This window comes from Schistocerca americana, chromosome 4 (genome assembly GCF_021461395.2).
Source record: "Schistocerca americana isolate TAMUIC-IGC-003095 chromosome 4, iqSchAmer2.1, whole genome shotgun sequence".
In the NCBI taxonomy this organism is placed as follows: domain Eukaryota; kingdom Metazoa; phylum Arthropoda; class Insecta; order Orthoptera; family Acrididae; genus Schistocerca; species Schistocerca americana.
The window spans coordinates 747,599,341-747,616,837 of NC_060122.1; the positions used below are offsets into that span (position 1 = coordinate 747,599,341).

At 43.6% G+C, this 17,497-nt stretch overlaps 1 protein-coding gene across 1 annotated transcript in view; it reads right to left on the reverse strand.

The window, feature by feature from the left end:
• LOC124613773 (hemicentin-2-like) overlaps positions 1 to 17,497 on the reverse strand; it is an 803,230-nt gene that overhangs the window by 40,365 nt on the left and 745,368 nt on the right. The window contains exons 10-11 of the mRNA XM_047142489.1: positions 9,869 to 10,156; positions 615 to 926 (exon numbers count right to left, since the gene is read on the reverse strand). Coding sequence (XP_046998445.1) covers positions 615 to 926; positions 9,869 to 10,156 — 600 coding nt within the window. The remainder of the gene's footprint in view (positions 1 to 614; positions 927 to 9,868; positions 10,157 to 17,497) is intronic.

Here is a 17,497-nt window from a genome sequence, read left to right on the forward strand (position 1 = left end):
CATTGATCAGCATTGGTGGAGGATCACTTCGGACAAGATTACATTCGGAGAAACACTGGTCTGCCGTTCCCCCGTCTTAAATCCCATTGAATAAGTGTCGGACGCTTTGGGGAGATCTATTTGAGTACCTCCATGCACCGTTGCCATCCACCATCTGTCAACCGCACTGTTGGAGGAATAGAACGTCCTATCTCTAATAACTCCTTTCCAGTATTGTGGCCAGCATGTGAGCTTGTAGCAGAGTACAGGTGCCATTCTTGGTGATCACACACCCAATTTCGAATCCCGTCCCACCTTTTCTAATATCTAGGTGACCATCATAAATCGGAATGGCTTCTGTCTACTTATGGACTTCGAGTAGAGGTGTCGTTTATGTATGTCATTGCATGTTTCTTTCTGTTATTTTCTATATTGTACTGTACTCTAGCAGCTCATTTTATGTATGTTACTTGGCTGTGGCACATCAATCTTTGAGTTTTGCAAATTATTGTGGTTTAAAAATTGTACTTTGAGCTTAACTTTCCCTGACAACGGTAGACTGTGACCCTCACATAGCAACTAGATGTGAAGAAGATGAAGCGTCTAATGACAGAGCGCCCAGGGCGCGGCCTTACCGTGGTGGCCGGCCTTGAGCTGGCGCTCGAGCGCCGCCATGGTGGTGACGGCGAGGAAGACGGGCTCGCTGCGGCCCTTGGAGTTGTACGCGAAGACGGCGAGGTGGTGCAGCTCGCCGGCGCGCAGCTGCTGCACGTGGAAGGTGGGCGCGCCGGCGCTAAGGTTGGCGCGCAGTTCGCCCGAGTCGTCCTCGCGGACCTCCAGCAGGAAGGACTGCGGCAGGCCTCCGCTGAAGCCCTCTGCGCACCGGAGCGACAGCGCGTGCGCCGTCACGTTTCCCACCGTGCAGTTCTGCACCTTGTCCGGGCGACCTGCCGGGGGCAGGGCAAAGGGGTCAGCTCTCGCAGGTGGCAGTCGTTACAGCATGCTCGGGTACTTAAGGAGCTTAAAGCTATTTAGACCTATGTTACGTTACTGCTCAGTTATTCCTGCAGTATACTTGCAATTGTTTCCACCAAGAGAAATAACCAGGCAAAACTCACATCTGTGAAATAATGTCGAACAACCTATCTAGAATGGTAAGCCATGGTCCAGCAGGGCTGTGTGATTTACAACGGAAACTCCCCATCGCACCCCCATCAGATTTAGTGGTGAAATGGCCCTGTGGATAGTCCGTGAAAACTGAACGCAGATCGGTCATGAAAACAAGAAGAAAGTGTATTGAAGTGTGCAAAAGGTGTTGGACTACAAAGCGGGAGATCCGTGTTCAAATCTCCCTCGTGTCCCTTTTTTTTCACGAAAATATGAACTTCCCCTCCGATGACTGATGTCTGTGCTCTCCTTCCGTAGTCTTGGCAATTATTATACGATACATTGGTTATGCACCCATGCTCATAAATTAAGGATAATTGCAGAATGTGGTGCTACACAATCTGGCACTGTACAGAACTGGCGCCAATAGCATAGGCATATAGGGAACACACACGACACAGATCTGACAGTCCACGGTATTGGTGATATGTTGAAAAAAACCGTCCCGACACCCATGTGCTACAAAACACCACTGTTTCCTGCGCATGTACCCCGATATCAGTATGGGATATGATCACCGTGCACACGTACACAGGCCGCACAATGGGTTGGCATACTCTGTACCAGGTAGTCGAGCACCTCCCATTTTTGCACCAGTGCCTGTCGGAGCTCCTGAAGTGTCCTAGTGGTTTGAATACGTGCAGCGATAAGTCGACCGAGAGCATCCCAGACGTACTCGATGGCGTTTAGTTCTGGAGAACAGGCAGGCCTCTCCATTCGCCTGATACCTTCTGTTTCAAGGTACTCCTCCACGATGGCACCTCGGCGGGGCCGTGTGTTATCACCCATTAGGAGGAAGGTGGGATCCGTTGCACCCCTGAAAAGGCGGACATACTGGTTCAAAATTACGTCCCGATGTACCTGACCTGTTACAGTTCCTCTGTCAAAGACATGCAGGGCTGTACGTGCACCAATCATAATCCCACACCACACCATCATACCACGACCTCCATACAGATCCCTTTCAATGACGTTAAAGGTTTGGTATCTGATTCCTGGTTCACGCCAGCCCGCATCTCGTGGTCGTGTGGTAGCGTTCTCGCTTCCCACGCCCGGGTTCCCGGGTTCGATTCCCGGCGGGGTCAGGGATTTTCTCTGCCTCGTGATGGCTGGGTGTTGTGTGCTGTCCTTAGGTTAGTTAGGTTTAAGTAGTTCTTAGTTCTAGGGGACTTATGACCACAGCAGTTGAGTCCCATAGTGCTCAGAGCCATTTGAACCATTTTTTGAACCTGGTTCACGCCAGATGAAATCCCGGCGAGAATCTCTGTTCAGACTATACCTGGACTCGTCCGTGAACATAACCTGGGACCACTGTTCCAATGATCATGTACTGTGTTCTTGACACCAGGCTTTACGGGCTTTCCTGTGACCAGGGGTCTGTCAAATGCACCTTGCAGGTATCCGGGCGAATAAACCATGTCTGTTCAGTCGTCTGTAGACAGTCTGTCAGCAGACAACTGTTCCAGTGGCTGTGGTAAAGTCCAAAGCAAGGCTACCTGCAGTACTCCGTGGCCGTCTGCGGGCTCTGAAGGTGAGGTATCGGTCTTCTCGTGGTGTTGTATACTGTGGACGACCCGTATTGCAGCGCCTGGACATGTTTTCTGTCTGCTGGAATCGTTGCCATAATCTTGAGATCAGACTTTGTGGCACACGGAGGGCCCGTGCTACTACCTGCTGTGCTTGACAAGCCTAAAATCGCCCTAGTATTCTACCCCTCATGACGTCATCAATATGTGTTCTTTTAGCCATTTTCAACACACAGTAACCATTAGCACCTCTCAAAACGTTTGCATACTTACTCGCTGCACCGTACTCCAACATACACCAACACACCTCTGCGTATGTGCCACCGTGCGACGACCGCACGTCAAATGCACCGCATGGTCACACCCCAAGGTGATTTACACCTGCAAACCGCCCATCAGAGCGTTGTTTCACCATGTATCAGCATTATCCTTAATTTATAACCATGAGTGTAGAATATGAGTCGTATGGTAAGAATATATTACCGTCGCAGGTAAATGTGATGAATAGTGAGAGCAGGAGAGATGCCGAATAGACCTTCCACAAAAAAGAAAATAAAAAATAAACAGGTGTCAACTATGATATAACAAGGGAATTCAAGAGTCAAAGTTTACAAAACGGAACGCAAGATTCATAATATGTGATACAATATGTGATACCTGTGCGTAAAAAAAAAAAAAAAAAAAAAAAAAAAAAAAAAGTTGTAGGTACGTACGTCTGGAGGTCCCTCCCTTACATTTCGCTGTTGCAAACTGAAGTTACACCAAGATACAGACACAAATTTGAATACAGGGAACAGACACGTCACTAACCTGATGCACAGTTCATAAAAAAATGGTTCTGAGCACTATGGGACTCAACTGCTGAGGTCATTAGTCCCCTAGAACTTAGAACTAGTTAAACCTAACTAACGTAATGACATCACAAACATCCATGCCCGAGGCAGGATTCGAACCTGCGACCGTAGCGGTCTCGCGGTTCCAGGCTGCAGCGCCTTTAACCGCACGGCCACTTCGGCCGGCCACAGTTCATAACTTTGCAAACAAATGTATACGGTGCATACGGTGCATGACTGAGATTCGAACACAGATCTTCCCCATCGGCGTCTAAAGCCCTGACCAAATAACCACAACACTGTGGCTTTTCAAATTCGCTCGATGTTGCTCGTATTGAGCTTGGACCGTTCACAGTTCAATAAATTTTCTTCTTCTTTTCATGCTTGACCTGTGTCCAGTTTTTGACTGGTTATCTAGTGGGCCATCTTACCACTAAAACTGACGAACTGCGATGGAGAATTTCCTTTGGTAGTTACAACACAGACCTACCTTTGGATCCTGCACACTTCAAGTCCAACCGCCCATCGTCGACCTCTTAAACCTACTTACCCTTACGTGTGGTGCGGTTGTTCTTTCCCTTCCTGCCATACGTACACCTAATTTAACCTTGCGTGAATACACCAGCATGCTGTAACTGGTCGTTACACCACTCAAGAAAGCGCATACTAATTTGATAAAATCAAATATATTCTTGAGACCCACTGTGCTCCATTTACATTTGTGTACATACGTTACAGCATTTATGCAAAAGTCACAATAGCGCTCATCACAGTTCAGCGACCTTACGAGGCGGAAACCAATTCCAATTGAATTCGAGGGCCAATTCCAGTTTCTTCCACATATCGCTTTACTCTCCCATTCTGTGGACAACATTTCCATTCATAGTTTTAAACGTCAGTGTATAGTACCACAGCTCTAATACTTCTTTAACTCTTCTGTTCTGGTATCCCTACAGTCCATGGTTCACTACCATACACTGTCGCCCTACAGCCTCAGAAATTTCTTCCTTAACGCCGATGTTTGATGCTTGTACATTACCTTTGGCCTGGAATGTCCGATTTCCAGTGCTACCCTGCTTCTTGTGTCGTTCCGTCTGATGTTATTTTGCTATGGGTTATAAACAGTTCTGGTGGTTGGTATTTCCTATTACGTAGTAATATTTTGAACAGTACTTACAGGTGGCGTGGACGATTTCCTTCATATTATGCTCCTGTTGCATTTTTGGTGTTGTTCTTCTTGTAAATGCCAGTTTAGGTTTTTTTCCCACATTTCTCAGCACTATGAATTTGACACTTGTTTCGAGGCTATGTTTTGGTTTGTGTTGCCGACTGTCAGATGTTATTGCCAAAGATCGAAAGTTATTGCCGAACTTTTGAGTGTAATTATTGAAGTATCTGTGGTCTGCTTACGTATGCATTTGTGTGTGCGTGTGTGTGTGTGTGTGTGTGTGTGTGTTTAGATGTAATTCTTTTGTGGGCTGTGTTTGTGTGTGTGTGTGTGTGTGTGTGTGTGTGTGTGTCCAGAAGGCGAAGGAGGTAAGAGATTTTCATTCTTTTCTCTCCTGATTGTGTATGAGGTACGATTTTTTTATCTTATCATTTATTTTATTAAGTGTAGTAGGGAGCCTGTGCTGAAGTGTGTTTGTTCATTTATCAGATGTTTGTTTTCGGCGATGGCTTTCTAAATTTGGAAGTTTTTTGGCGTTTGTATCAGATGTTTGTCATGGTTTCTTATTCTCATTATTTTCATTTCTTGTTCCATGTTGGAAAGATGGTGGTTATGGTGTTCTAAATGTTCTACAAATGCGGAATGGTTTCTTTCGTTCTTCCAACATCTTATATGTTCTTTTTATTAGGTCGAGAATAGCCTCAGTGTCTCCTACTCTGCACCAGCAGCTGCCCAATCATCACCTTGCGACAAAATTTCCGCTACTCCTCTGTCATCTGTCCAAAGATTGTAGTCGCTCACAAAACCGAAGCTAACTGCGTTGTTTTCATCTGCTACAGAATTTGCTACTTGCGTGAAATGAGACATTTAATCACCACATGCCCAGTTTAGTTACTTCGGTGTGAAGATAACTAGAAATATTGAGAATGATTCCGCGCAACAATACCCAAACTTCATCGTTGTGTTTTAAAAATGTAAAGTGGGCTAGTTAGTTAGTTAGCTACGTGTTCCATTGATCAATAGAACGGAAAACCGTTATGATGTGAAACGTGTCAAATGCACAAGAAATGCGCACAGGAAACAAGTGTTTCTTTTTTTTTTTACATTATAGTGTTATACCTATTCCCTTAAATGGCACAAAATGCATAAATATTGTATCTCCAGATTTATTTACTCATATTCAAGAATTCATCTATGGTATAGAAGGAGTTGTCAAGGAGGTATGATTTTAATTTGTTTTTGATACTATTACTGCTGTCTGTCAGACTTTTTATTTCATCTGGTAATGTATCAAAAAGTTTTATAGCAGCATATTTTACCCATTTCTGTGCCAAAGATAGGTTAAGTAAAGGACAGTGCACGGCTTCCTTTTTTCTGATATTGTAATAATGAATGTCGCTGTTGATTTCAAACTGGTTCATGTTGTTGAGAAAAAATTTCATTACTGAGTAAATGTACTGTGAAGTAGTTGTAAGAATTCCTAACCTTTTAAACAGATGCCTACAAGATGTGCGACTATGAACCCCACACATTATTCTAACTACTTTCTATTGAGCAGTGAATCCCTTTAGCCTAGGTGTTGAGTTGCCCCAGAATATTTTTCCGTATGACATCAGAGAGTGTGTAACAACAACAACGCTGTACAATTGTACATATAATAATTTCTTCTTCTGATTTTCGATAAATTAGTGTAATCAATGTTCTGAATTCATTTCTTTTCTTGTCATGTCATTATGTTAAAGAAACTGAAAACAATTTTCGATGTAAATATTAATGTTTATGTCAAATAGCAAGCAATTTTATAACAAAATTGAAATGTAAGAAATGTTGAAACTGTTGTAAGATGTTAAAGTTGTAATTGTGCGCCTGGTCCATACGTAGACAATGTATTAGGATATGTAGAATGCAAAACCTCGGGTGAATACCCTGTCTGTAGGGGAGCGGTAAAAGGTGGATGGCAGGCGAGCGCGGCACGGCATAACGGGCTCAGCAGTAGTAGTCGGAGTTGGGCATCGGTCTGAGAAACACGCTCTGGATCGAGGAGGCTCTCCTGGTAAACGTGATTTCATTGAGCCTCGGATGTGCCGTTTCCGACGACTATACAGCATGGTTATATTCTATAGGCACTAAATGGAAATGTATTGCGACGCTCAGAAGAAGTAAAGTGCCGATACGTCAAGAGCCATAGCTGTGATTGTATGTGTGCTCTGCGCCTCGCCATCTCGCCGCCCGCCAACCGCCGCATCGATACGAACAGGTTGAAACTTTTAGTACTGTATTCGTGTGGACCAGTGTTACTTTTGTTTCTTACTGTTCAATAACAACTTAACTTTTACCAGAACTGTCCTATCATTTAATTATCCTCATCACTAACCTAGACAGGGTCCTTTCCACATGTTGTGCAGTCCGACTGTCCCGAGATGAAGATTTAAAGTTTATGTTAATAATAATTACCTGCAGACCTATCTATGTTAGAATGATGTTAAAGAACTTTGTTGTTAATGAATAAATAGGTAAATAATATAGGTCTGACAAAGTTGGAAGATAATGTTGAAATTGGTTTAGTAATGAAGGCTAATTAATTTGAGACAAAAATAATGGTAGTTAAATGAGCAAGAAATAAGACAAAAAGAGTAGTAACTCATATATTGGAAATCTTGGGTGATTAACGATTTCGATAATCAAAAATTTCAGTACAGTGATCATAACAGTTTCAGGGTCCCCTTCCCCCCCCCCCCCCCCCCCCCCCCCCGTTTTCTTTTCTATTCATGCAAATTCTGAAATGTACTGAACTGATTTGACCAGCAAAGTTAAAGTCGAGATAAAACCAAAAGTTATTAGTGTTTTACCTTTTTCAAAATTGACATTGTATGTGTGTTTCGAAAGTGCTATTTCTAGGGTAACCTATGCCCGATTTTAATCAGATCAATAGACTGTACGAAGTTTGTAGTAAACATTATAGTATATTGCTGTGTATTTATGGCTTGTTCATATTAGTACAGAAAGTGAAATTATTAGTTCAGTAGATTTTCTGGTTCTAAAATTTACCATATTATGCAGTGTTAATGCGTGTTGTTTTGCATACACGTACTTCAACTTGTACGGGGAAGAAACTCAATTAATGCCTAATTAGGCTAGCGACCGTATTATTAACAATTTGGTATCATCTGCTGTGGGCGTTTCTTGTCCGTCCTAACGTGTAGTTGCACTTCAGACTTGCTTGACGTATCATTGTTGTTACTGAGTGGGTGAAAGTCTGATTTTGCCTCCATTCTGGTACACGCGGTCAACATATATACAAAAATCGTTTCTTATAATGTGAAGCCCGTCAACGTACCATAGTACAGGCTTTAATAAGTATCGTGCGCAGTAGCGTAGTGTTACAAGTGGAAGTATGCAATGTATGTTAGGTTACTAATCTCTACATCCTCAAAATTGGCAATTACTCTGATTGCAAAAGTTGCTGAACCAAGTAGCTTTAGGAGATCCAAAATATGACTTTTCCAATTAAGATTCTCATCTGTGATGTGGGTCTTGCACTCATTTTAGAGGGGCCACATCGGTTGCCACCTTGCACTAGCAGTTCGTTGTGTCACTGTGGTACCAAGTGCTGCTGAAACCGCTGCTGGAGATGCGATACGATGCGCCAGAGCCATACTCCCTCTCGGTAAAGCCACGCGTCTGTTTAGAGTCGGTCTTCCCACATTCACACAATCTAGTGACCACCGCTGTCAGCAGTCATGTACAAAGGCTACATTCCTGCCAAGTGTTTCAGCAATATGGCAGAAGGAACATTCAGTTTCTCGTAACCCTATTGCACAATCTCGTTGAAAGACAGTGAGGTGCTGATAATGACGTCTTTGTTGCCTTTAAGGCATTCTTGACTAAACTCAACTCACCACGTCCAATCTCAGTGGTAAGTGACGCTCACGACCATCACAGTGTGTGTTTAAACCATACCTGATTTGGATCCTCATAGTGGCACTACTAGCGCCACTCTTACGCGACTGGCGCGAAATCCGGATAGACATCATCTTTTAGATGTAGAAACACGCCTACCAACTTCCGTTTGTGTCGCACACTTTCTATTTGGTGCTGGAGTCTTTTTCTTCGTCAGTGTAGTACGAGGCGTGTATTTTAAGCAAGTACCGTTTTGAAATTAAAAAAGGACGTGCTAAGATATCTCAATAACTTTATTTTTACATGAAAGCCTGTACCTTAATCTACTGTTGTACATAATTTCCGTCAATATTGAGGCACTTGTCATAACGTTCTACCAGTTTTTGTATACCCTCCTCATAGAAGTCTACCGCCTGACTTGTTAACCACTGCATCACCACTGTTTTGACTTCGTCATCGTCTTTAAGACGCTGACCGACCAGGTGTTTCTTCAAGTGCAAGAACAGATGACAGTCACTGGGCGCAAGATCGGGGTTGTACGGAGGATGATCTAGAGTTTCTCATGGAAAAGATGGGGTGAGATCTTTGGTCTGATTCGCCACATGCCGACGGGCATTGTCTTGCAGCAAAACGATGCTCTTCCTCAACTTCCATGGACTGTTGCTTTGATTCTGGTTTGACGTAGGTCACCCAGTTTCACCTCCCGTAACAATTTGGTTTAAGAAATCATCACCGTCGTTGTGGTACCGCTCATGGAAAGTGAATCCACTGTCTAAACGATCGCTTTTAAGCTTTCAGCACTAACAACTCTTATAACAGCCTGTACCTCACAGTCAGCGGGACTCACAATTATCGGAGGCATCTTAACACTCAGTACACAACGTAAAAAAGGAAGAATCAGACTCTAATGGCGTCTGAGCGTAGACTAAGGTACAGGCTATCATGTAAAAATAAAATTACTGAGATATCTTAGCACGGCTTTTTTTAATTTGAAAACGGTACTTGCTTAAAAAACACGCCTCGTATTTACGGCACGAAACAATAAATGCTGCTGTTAGGTTAAAGTAATTTACGGAATGAAAGGAGGTTCCTGGTTTGCTCATTGACATAAATAACTGAACGAATCTTCTTTCACCATCATCATACCATACAAGCGTCAGATAAGGCCAAATGGTACTGCACTGTATTGCTGTGTTACAACTGAAGGGTCAGGCAAACAGAACATCATAAACTGTAGTGTACGTTGATAGACCAGTGTAGCTTTTCTTTAACATGTGAGAAGAGGTGTTACGTACCTGCGGGCACGATGTGGAAGACGCAGGCGGCCGCCTGCCGGCCCACCCTGTTGGCGGCCCAGCACAGCAGGTGGCCGTAGTCGAGGTCGGTGTGCGGCGTGTACGAGATGCTGGCAGAGCCCGCCAGCTCGTCGCCGCCGCCGGAGCTGTTGAAGGCCCAGCGGAAGGCGCCGGCCGGCGGGTTGGCGTCCACCTCGCAGCGGATGTCAGCGCGCTCGCCGCGGCCCACCGCCAGCGTCCGCACGCCCCCGCCGCCCCCGCCGCCCGACACTGCGCACACGGGCGCGACTGCGCACCGCCACACACTGCCGCCCGTCACGACAGCCGCCGAGCCAGAGGCAAAGCAGGGAGTGCGGGGAAGGGTGGGGCCGGGAAGCGGCAGGATCTACTGTGATGGCAGGGTCAGCTCTAGGCGCACTACTGGTTGTAGGGGAAGTAAAGAGGCATACCGTGACAGCATTGATTTTATGATTAGTGCGTTCATGTGCAGTGTGGTCATGCGCAATTCGCTAATGAATCAATGTGTAGATGCATGCGGCCAGCAGATGCTACTTCAGCGACTTAGAATTACTCAGCGGAGATGTGTCGAAGTGGTTGCCTGCTGCAATGGCACCATGGAAGCAAAGGCTATCTCTGCACAGGTAAATTTTTAAAGTGCCTAACAAAGGTACGTGGGTGGCACTGAAGGTGTTGCCGAACTGTTTGTGTCTCAGAGATACCGTTTGCTGATTTATTCACGCGTGTGTCAATGTCGCAACACCTTGTGATCGAGGCACAGGTAGGTGCGAAACACGAGGGCTAGCCGGCCGGTGTGGCCGTGCGGTTATAGGCGCTTGAGTCTGGAACCCCGTGACCGCTACGGTCGCAGGTTCGAATCCTACCTCGGGCATGGATGTGTGTGATGTCCTTAGGTTCGTTAGGTTTAATTAGTTCTAAGTTCTAGGGGACTGATGACCACAGATGTTAAGTCCCACAGAGCTCACAGCCATTTGAATCATTTTTGAACACGAGGGCTGAAAAATCATAAACGCACTCTTTTGCTTCAGGTCATGTTTGAATTACGTCGAATGTTTATGACAGGATCATAGACACGGGTTCCCAGGTAGATGCCGTGTTTCTTGACTTCCGCAAGGCGTTTCATAGGGTTCCCCACAGTCCTCTAAAGAACAAAGTAAGAGCATATGGACTATCAGACCAATTATGTGATTGGATTGAAGAGTTCCTAGATAACACAACGCAGCAATTCATTCTCAATGCAATACGAGCAATACGAGACTTGAATAGAAGAGAGAACCGATAGAGGTACTCAAAGTACCCTCCGCCACACACCGCTAGGTAGCTTGCGGAGTATGGATGTTGATGTAGATGTAGATGGAGATGAAATGGTTCCATCCTGTATACCAGATCACAAATTGGGATCGCCCAACACTCCGAAGAGGTCAGATCACGTTTACTAGGGTCGCAACCCCTAATTTTCCTTAGAGAAGTGTTTAACCCTCGCAATCCCCTGGGGGAGTGGGGGGGAGGGGGATAACACCCGCAGAACTTTTTAAAATATTGTAATTTTTTGTTTAAAATTAATCCAAAAATTTAAATCTAATTAGCAGATATCCCTTTCCTCAGTGAATGTCATATTCTATATTTTCAGTACCTCACATAGACATCGGAATCTCTTTAGAAGCTATGTCGTGAATAGAGATTTTTTGCAAGTAACGAAATTCGTATTTTAAAAAAAAATTTCATGTGTTGATCATAAACTACCCACACATTGGTAATCAACAATGTTAAAAATATGTTCACGTTGCTGAGAGTGTGCAGAAAGATATTTTCAGAATATGGACCCTACTTACACATAAGCAACTTTTGAAAAATTATGTCGTTAATAAAAGTCAACAACATTTAAAGAAATCTGTTTCTTTTATTTTTTTACTTTTTTTAGGTTGGGTATGAAGTACCATCTGTCTTGACAATTTTGCTTAGTGACCTTTGCGTTGCTACGGATAGTGTTAATGATGGGGAGTGACAGCAGTGTCGAAGGTTGTCAAGCACGAATCAACGCCCCATGTGAAGGGGTGGTTTCATTGACGGTCTTTATGCCACCCGTCGGGCCTTTACACGTCGATTCTGAGCGGCGGTGAGTCTGAAATGATTTACTCGGCCACCCTCAAGAAAACCTAATGATTTCAACGATGGACGTCGCGGATATGACATCCGTCGTAGAGTTGTGAAAGTAAGGCGTGATGTGTGAGTGAGAGGGGTTTGACGACCTTTTCATCGTGTGACAGGTCCTCGATGGAGCTGGGCAGAGTTTTGGTGAAATTTGGTGTCAACGTGACATCATTAAACCAACTAACTTACACCTCACATCAGTTTCTCAGCTCTTGCCTTCTTATCGCATGTTCTGTACCTTGCTGTGTAAAGCGTTACGGAACCTGAAGGTGACGTCACTAGGAGCCACGCTTTTACATCGCTGCAGAGGGAGACACCTTTGATCTGACTTCTGCGTCACAATGGCAAGCAATTAAGGGGTTTAGAAAAACTGACCCTTTAACTGTGTTGTGCAGCGCAGCTGCAGCTGTAGCCGTGCTCCACCGTAAAAAAGGGACGGTAAGTCTAAACTTCTCCGACACTATACAACGCAGTAACCACTTTCAGCATTGAAGTCGAGCAGCAGTATCTTAATTGGACGGGTGACGAACAGCTGTTATTTTGTAAGGTTTCAGTTTGTTATAGCTCTGTGGGCAGATTCTGTTGACACACCTATTTGTCGTACTAAATGGCTTCACGGTTTTCTGCAAGCTCGCTCCTAGCTTGCTCAATTTATGGTCAGGTAATACCGATAAGCAGCCTCCCACACTGTCCGAAGCGTGGTACGGTTACTGAGGGCTGCCTACAGGGGAATTAGTTCTCCCGAGTCGCAGGAGACGCTGCTTCCGTCCTTCGTGAAACGCTCTGTACTAGAACCGTATACATGTGATATGTGAAAGTCGTTAAGCAGATAATACGGTCTTTGAAGATATATAGCGTTATCTCGGTAAACACCATCTGCCACAGTGCCGTTGGCTAAAACAAAGGGCACTTTAGTCCAGTGGGAGTTCGACATTAATTCATTGCAATGTAATACACAGCAAGTGAAGCCTAGTTTATACATGTATGGGAAAAGCTCATCCGTCGGAAGACTGATACTAGATGCTCTTACACGCACATGACATTGTCACAAATGAAACTGACAGTATATACAAGAAAATAATGCTGACTATGGTTGCAGATGTTGCCCGAAGCTTCTGATACCCTAACATTAAAAAAAATTGGGAATCTAGCAAACAGCTGGCTTTCTTTGCACTGGACTGTTCAGTAACTACTCAACACGCTGAACATTAAGAAACCTGTATTTATATGTCCGCTTACAGTTCTGGGCCTAAGAAACTGGAAGAATATTATTTTTCTTTCGATACCAGTGACAGACGGTAATCTAAATTCTATGGTATTTATTTTAAAACAAGACGTTCATTTCTTTATTGTAAATAAAACCATCGGATGGTGACGAAGAATTCCTTTTTTTTATTAAATTCCAGTCTATGATCACAAGCCAGTTGCGTTTTTTTTATATCAGGATACCTTTTAAGATGTGACGATGGTCACATGGATGGAAATCGATGGTCTGATAACTACTTTTCTGAACATGGACCAGAATTAAAGTAACAGTTGCTATGCTTCCTGAGTCACTGACCTTATTCGCGATTATGTCGCACCTTGTGAACGATGGTAGTGTAGCAATCTTTTTCATGTCTATATTTGGTTGTAAGCATAGTGAATTCTAGCGAAAAATATGCTGACCGGATACAACTCACGTTTTCGAAGGGCTCTTTGTGGCTGGAGATTAACATCTGAGTAGTGCTTTCAACTAATCTCATTGATAAAATATTTGCAAGCCAGTGTTCACCTTCATATAACAATGCGTAAATCAAGTAGCTAAACATTATGAGATTTTTTTGTATTTCGTTCAAAATAAAATACTGTTTCTATGGTAAGGTTCTCTCTTGTTCTTCTTCAGTTTTCGGCTTGGTAGGTAAGACATACCCTCTTTTCCAAATTCCACATATTATTGGCTAATACTCGATTTAAATGTTTTAATGGCAATATTCCATCGCATCTTGCTATTCTGGAAAGTATGAAAAATAGTAATTCACAGATGTCATAATCTGCACAGAAAAGGTTCTATGGCTGAAAATTTCATTCGATGCGTGACACAGGTAGCAGATACAAGATACTAAATATGGTCAACAACGTCTCAAAGCACCTGTTACGGTTGTTTCATTGTCCTGATTGCTATTTACTGTTTTTAGTTTGGAACTCTAGCCACGCCGTTGTTTCGGAATACGTACGTAGTATTCGTCGTTTGCTGTTCCACAAAGCAGCCAATAAAAAGAATGCTTTTGCAGTCCATGTAATAATAACAATGCTTTTCTGGCACAACATGTGTACTAGGCAGCTTTTTTCGTAATCACAGACATACTTTCGCTACTTTGATTTTTGTTGCATTTTGAGGGATGACTGGTGTAGCCAAGTTTCATCCACAGTTCAAAAGTAAGAGCTAAAAATAACGGCGATTCCCTTTCAGACCTGTCTAAACATACACTCCGCATTTTCTCGCGGCCAGAATCGTACAAAAGCAACATTCATCTCACGCATTGTTCTCGGATCCCACAATACTAGTGTGCTAGGCATTTTAAAATAATGTAAATCGTTCAGATGCTCCACCTATGAGGTTTCAGTGTGTTCCAGTTGCTGGTTGGTCCTTTTTGTCCTTTTTAGTCCAGTGATCAGTCAGCCACGATTATTTGTGTACTTCTATTTTCCATATTTCTGTGTTTCTTTTTCCTTTCGAGTTATATACGGATAACTGATGACAGAAAACTATACACAAATGTGGTCTTGGTTTTTAGGGAATTGGTATATTTTAATTACCTTGAAACTCAAGTGGATGTCTCTTAAGAAACTACAGCTCTTAAACCTTTTCGTTTGATCGATGAAAAATATGTTGTATTGCCCCAAAACACATGTAAGACCGTCAATATCTTTATCATGAGTAACGGAAGCATCTTCATCATCAGCAGAGGCATCGTCCTGTGTCCTAGCCGGATTATATCAGCATCTCCGATACGACTGTCGATGCGAGTGTGACCCAAAGTCCTGTTTGCACAGTGTTTAACGCAGGCGACGCGCAACAAGAGTCAGTGACAAAATCAACACTCCACGAACTTCTTAATGTGAGATAGAATTGTGACAATTGAAACATGACGCCTTTAGCTCGGGATTCAATTATGACGGTGCTACCTTGGACTTCAAAGACATGCGGATTACTTCTTGAAGCCAGCGAACCCTTGACTACAACGCCCACGGTGACGCTTTGCAAAGTGGTTCAAATGGCTCTGAGCACTATGGGACCTAACATCATAGGTCATCAGTTCCCTAGAACACAGAACTACTTGAACCTAACTTACCTAAGGGCATCACACACATCCATGCCCGAGGCAGGATTCGAACCTGCGACCGTAGCAATCCCGCGGTTCCGGACTGCAGCGCCTAGAACCGCACGGCCACCGTGGCCGGAGTTTTGCAAACTCTCTCGTTAATAGCTTGTGAGTAGGTGAAGTGATCACATCCTGGACACTTTTTCGGGAAGATGGAGTACAAAGTTTGGTCCAGTCAACGAAAGTACGTTTTCAAAACCCCAGTATCACTTAATGTGACTCCCGAAATGGTTCCTTTGGAAAGATACGACCGTTTTGCTACATTCCGAGTTTGTGGTCGGTATATAATAAAAGCAAGTCTTCTTGTCCAGACTGTACACAGATTAAGTTCCTTTCCGATTATGCTGATGCCTTAGCTCCATACTAAGCAATTATATAGAACCGTTCCCTCTACGAAATATCCGTACCCAAAAACTGGAAAGTTGCACAGGTCACACCAATATTCAAGAAAGGTAGTAGGAGTAATTCACTAAATCACAGCCCCATATCGTTAACGTCGATATGCAGCAGATTTTTAGAACATATATTGTGTTCGAACATTATGAATTATCTCGAAGGAAACGGTGTATTGACACACAGTGAACATGGGCTTAGAAAACATCGTTCCTGTGAAATACAAGTAGCTCTTTATTCACATGAAGCGCTGAGCGCTATTGACAAGGGATTTCAGATCTATTCCGTATTCCTGGATTTCCGGAAGGCTTTTGACACTGTACTACACAAGCGGCTCGTAGTGAAATTTCGTGCTTATGGAATATCGTCTCAGTTATGTGACTGGATTTGCGATTTCCTGTCAGAGAGGTCACAGTTCGTAGTAATTGACGGAAAGTCATCGAGTAAAACATAACTGATTTCAGGCGTTCCCCAAGGCGGCGTTATAGGCTCTTTGCTGTCCCCTATATATATAATAAAATATATATATATATACGATTTGGGAGACAATCTGAGCAGCCGTCTTCGGTTGTTTGCAGATGACGCTGTCGTTTATCGACTAATCAAGTCATCAGAAGATCATATGGAACTGAAAAACGATTTAGAAAAAATATCTGAATGGTGCGAAAAGTGGCAGTTCACCCTAAATAACGAAAAGTGTGAGGTCATCCACTTGAGTGCTAAAAGGAACTCGTTAAACTTCGGTTACACGATAAATCAGTCTAATTTAAAAGCCGTAAATTCAACTAAATACCTAGGTATTACAATTACGAACAACTTAAATTGGAAAGAACACATAGAAAATGTTGTGGGGAAGGCTAACCAAAGGCTGCGTTTTATTGGTAGGACACTTAGAAAATGTAACAGACCTACTAAGGAGACTGCCTACACTACGCTTGACCGTCCTCTTCTAGAGTACTGCTGCGCGGTGTGGTAACCTTACCAGATAGGACTGACGGATCACATCGAAAAAGTCCAAAGAAAGGCAGCACGTTTTGTATTATCGCGAAATATGGGAGGGAGTGTCACAGAAATGATGCAGGATTTGGGCTGGAAATCATCAAAATAAAGGTGTTTTTCGCTGGCGCTTAGTTTTCTGTTTAAGGCTAATCAGTAGCAGTTGTATTCACTCTGTAACAGACTTCTGGCAGTTACAATAAAGTCTGTGTGCTGTAGCACTTATGATCAAACAAGGCAGAAGACACCGATAGCATCAATTGCTAATATCTTAATCCTCTGTGGGAAATGTGGTGTCACCGCCAGACACCACACTTGCTAGGTGGTAACCTTTAAATCGGCCGCGGTCCGTTAGTATACGTCGGACCCGCGTGTCGCCACTATCAATGATTGCAGACCGAGCGCAGCCACACGGCAGGTCTAGAGAGACTTCCTAGCACTCGCCCCAGTTGCACAGCCGACTTTGCTAACGATGGTTCACTGACAAATTACGCTCTCATTTGCCGAGATTATAGTTAGCATAGCCTTCAGCTACGTCATTTGCTACGACCTAGCAAGGCGCCATTACCAGTTACTATTGTTGCTGTAAAACATGTATCGTCAAGAGCGATGTTCACCAATTATGGATTAAAGTTAAGTATTCCAGCAGCTACGTACGCTTTTTGTTAGTCTCATTTCCTTGACCTGTTCCAGGCCTCAGGCCAGC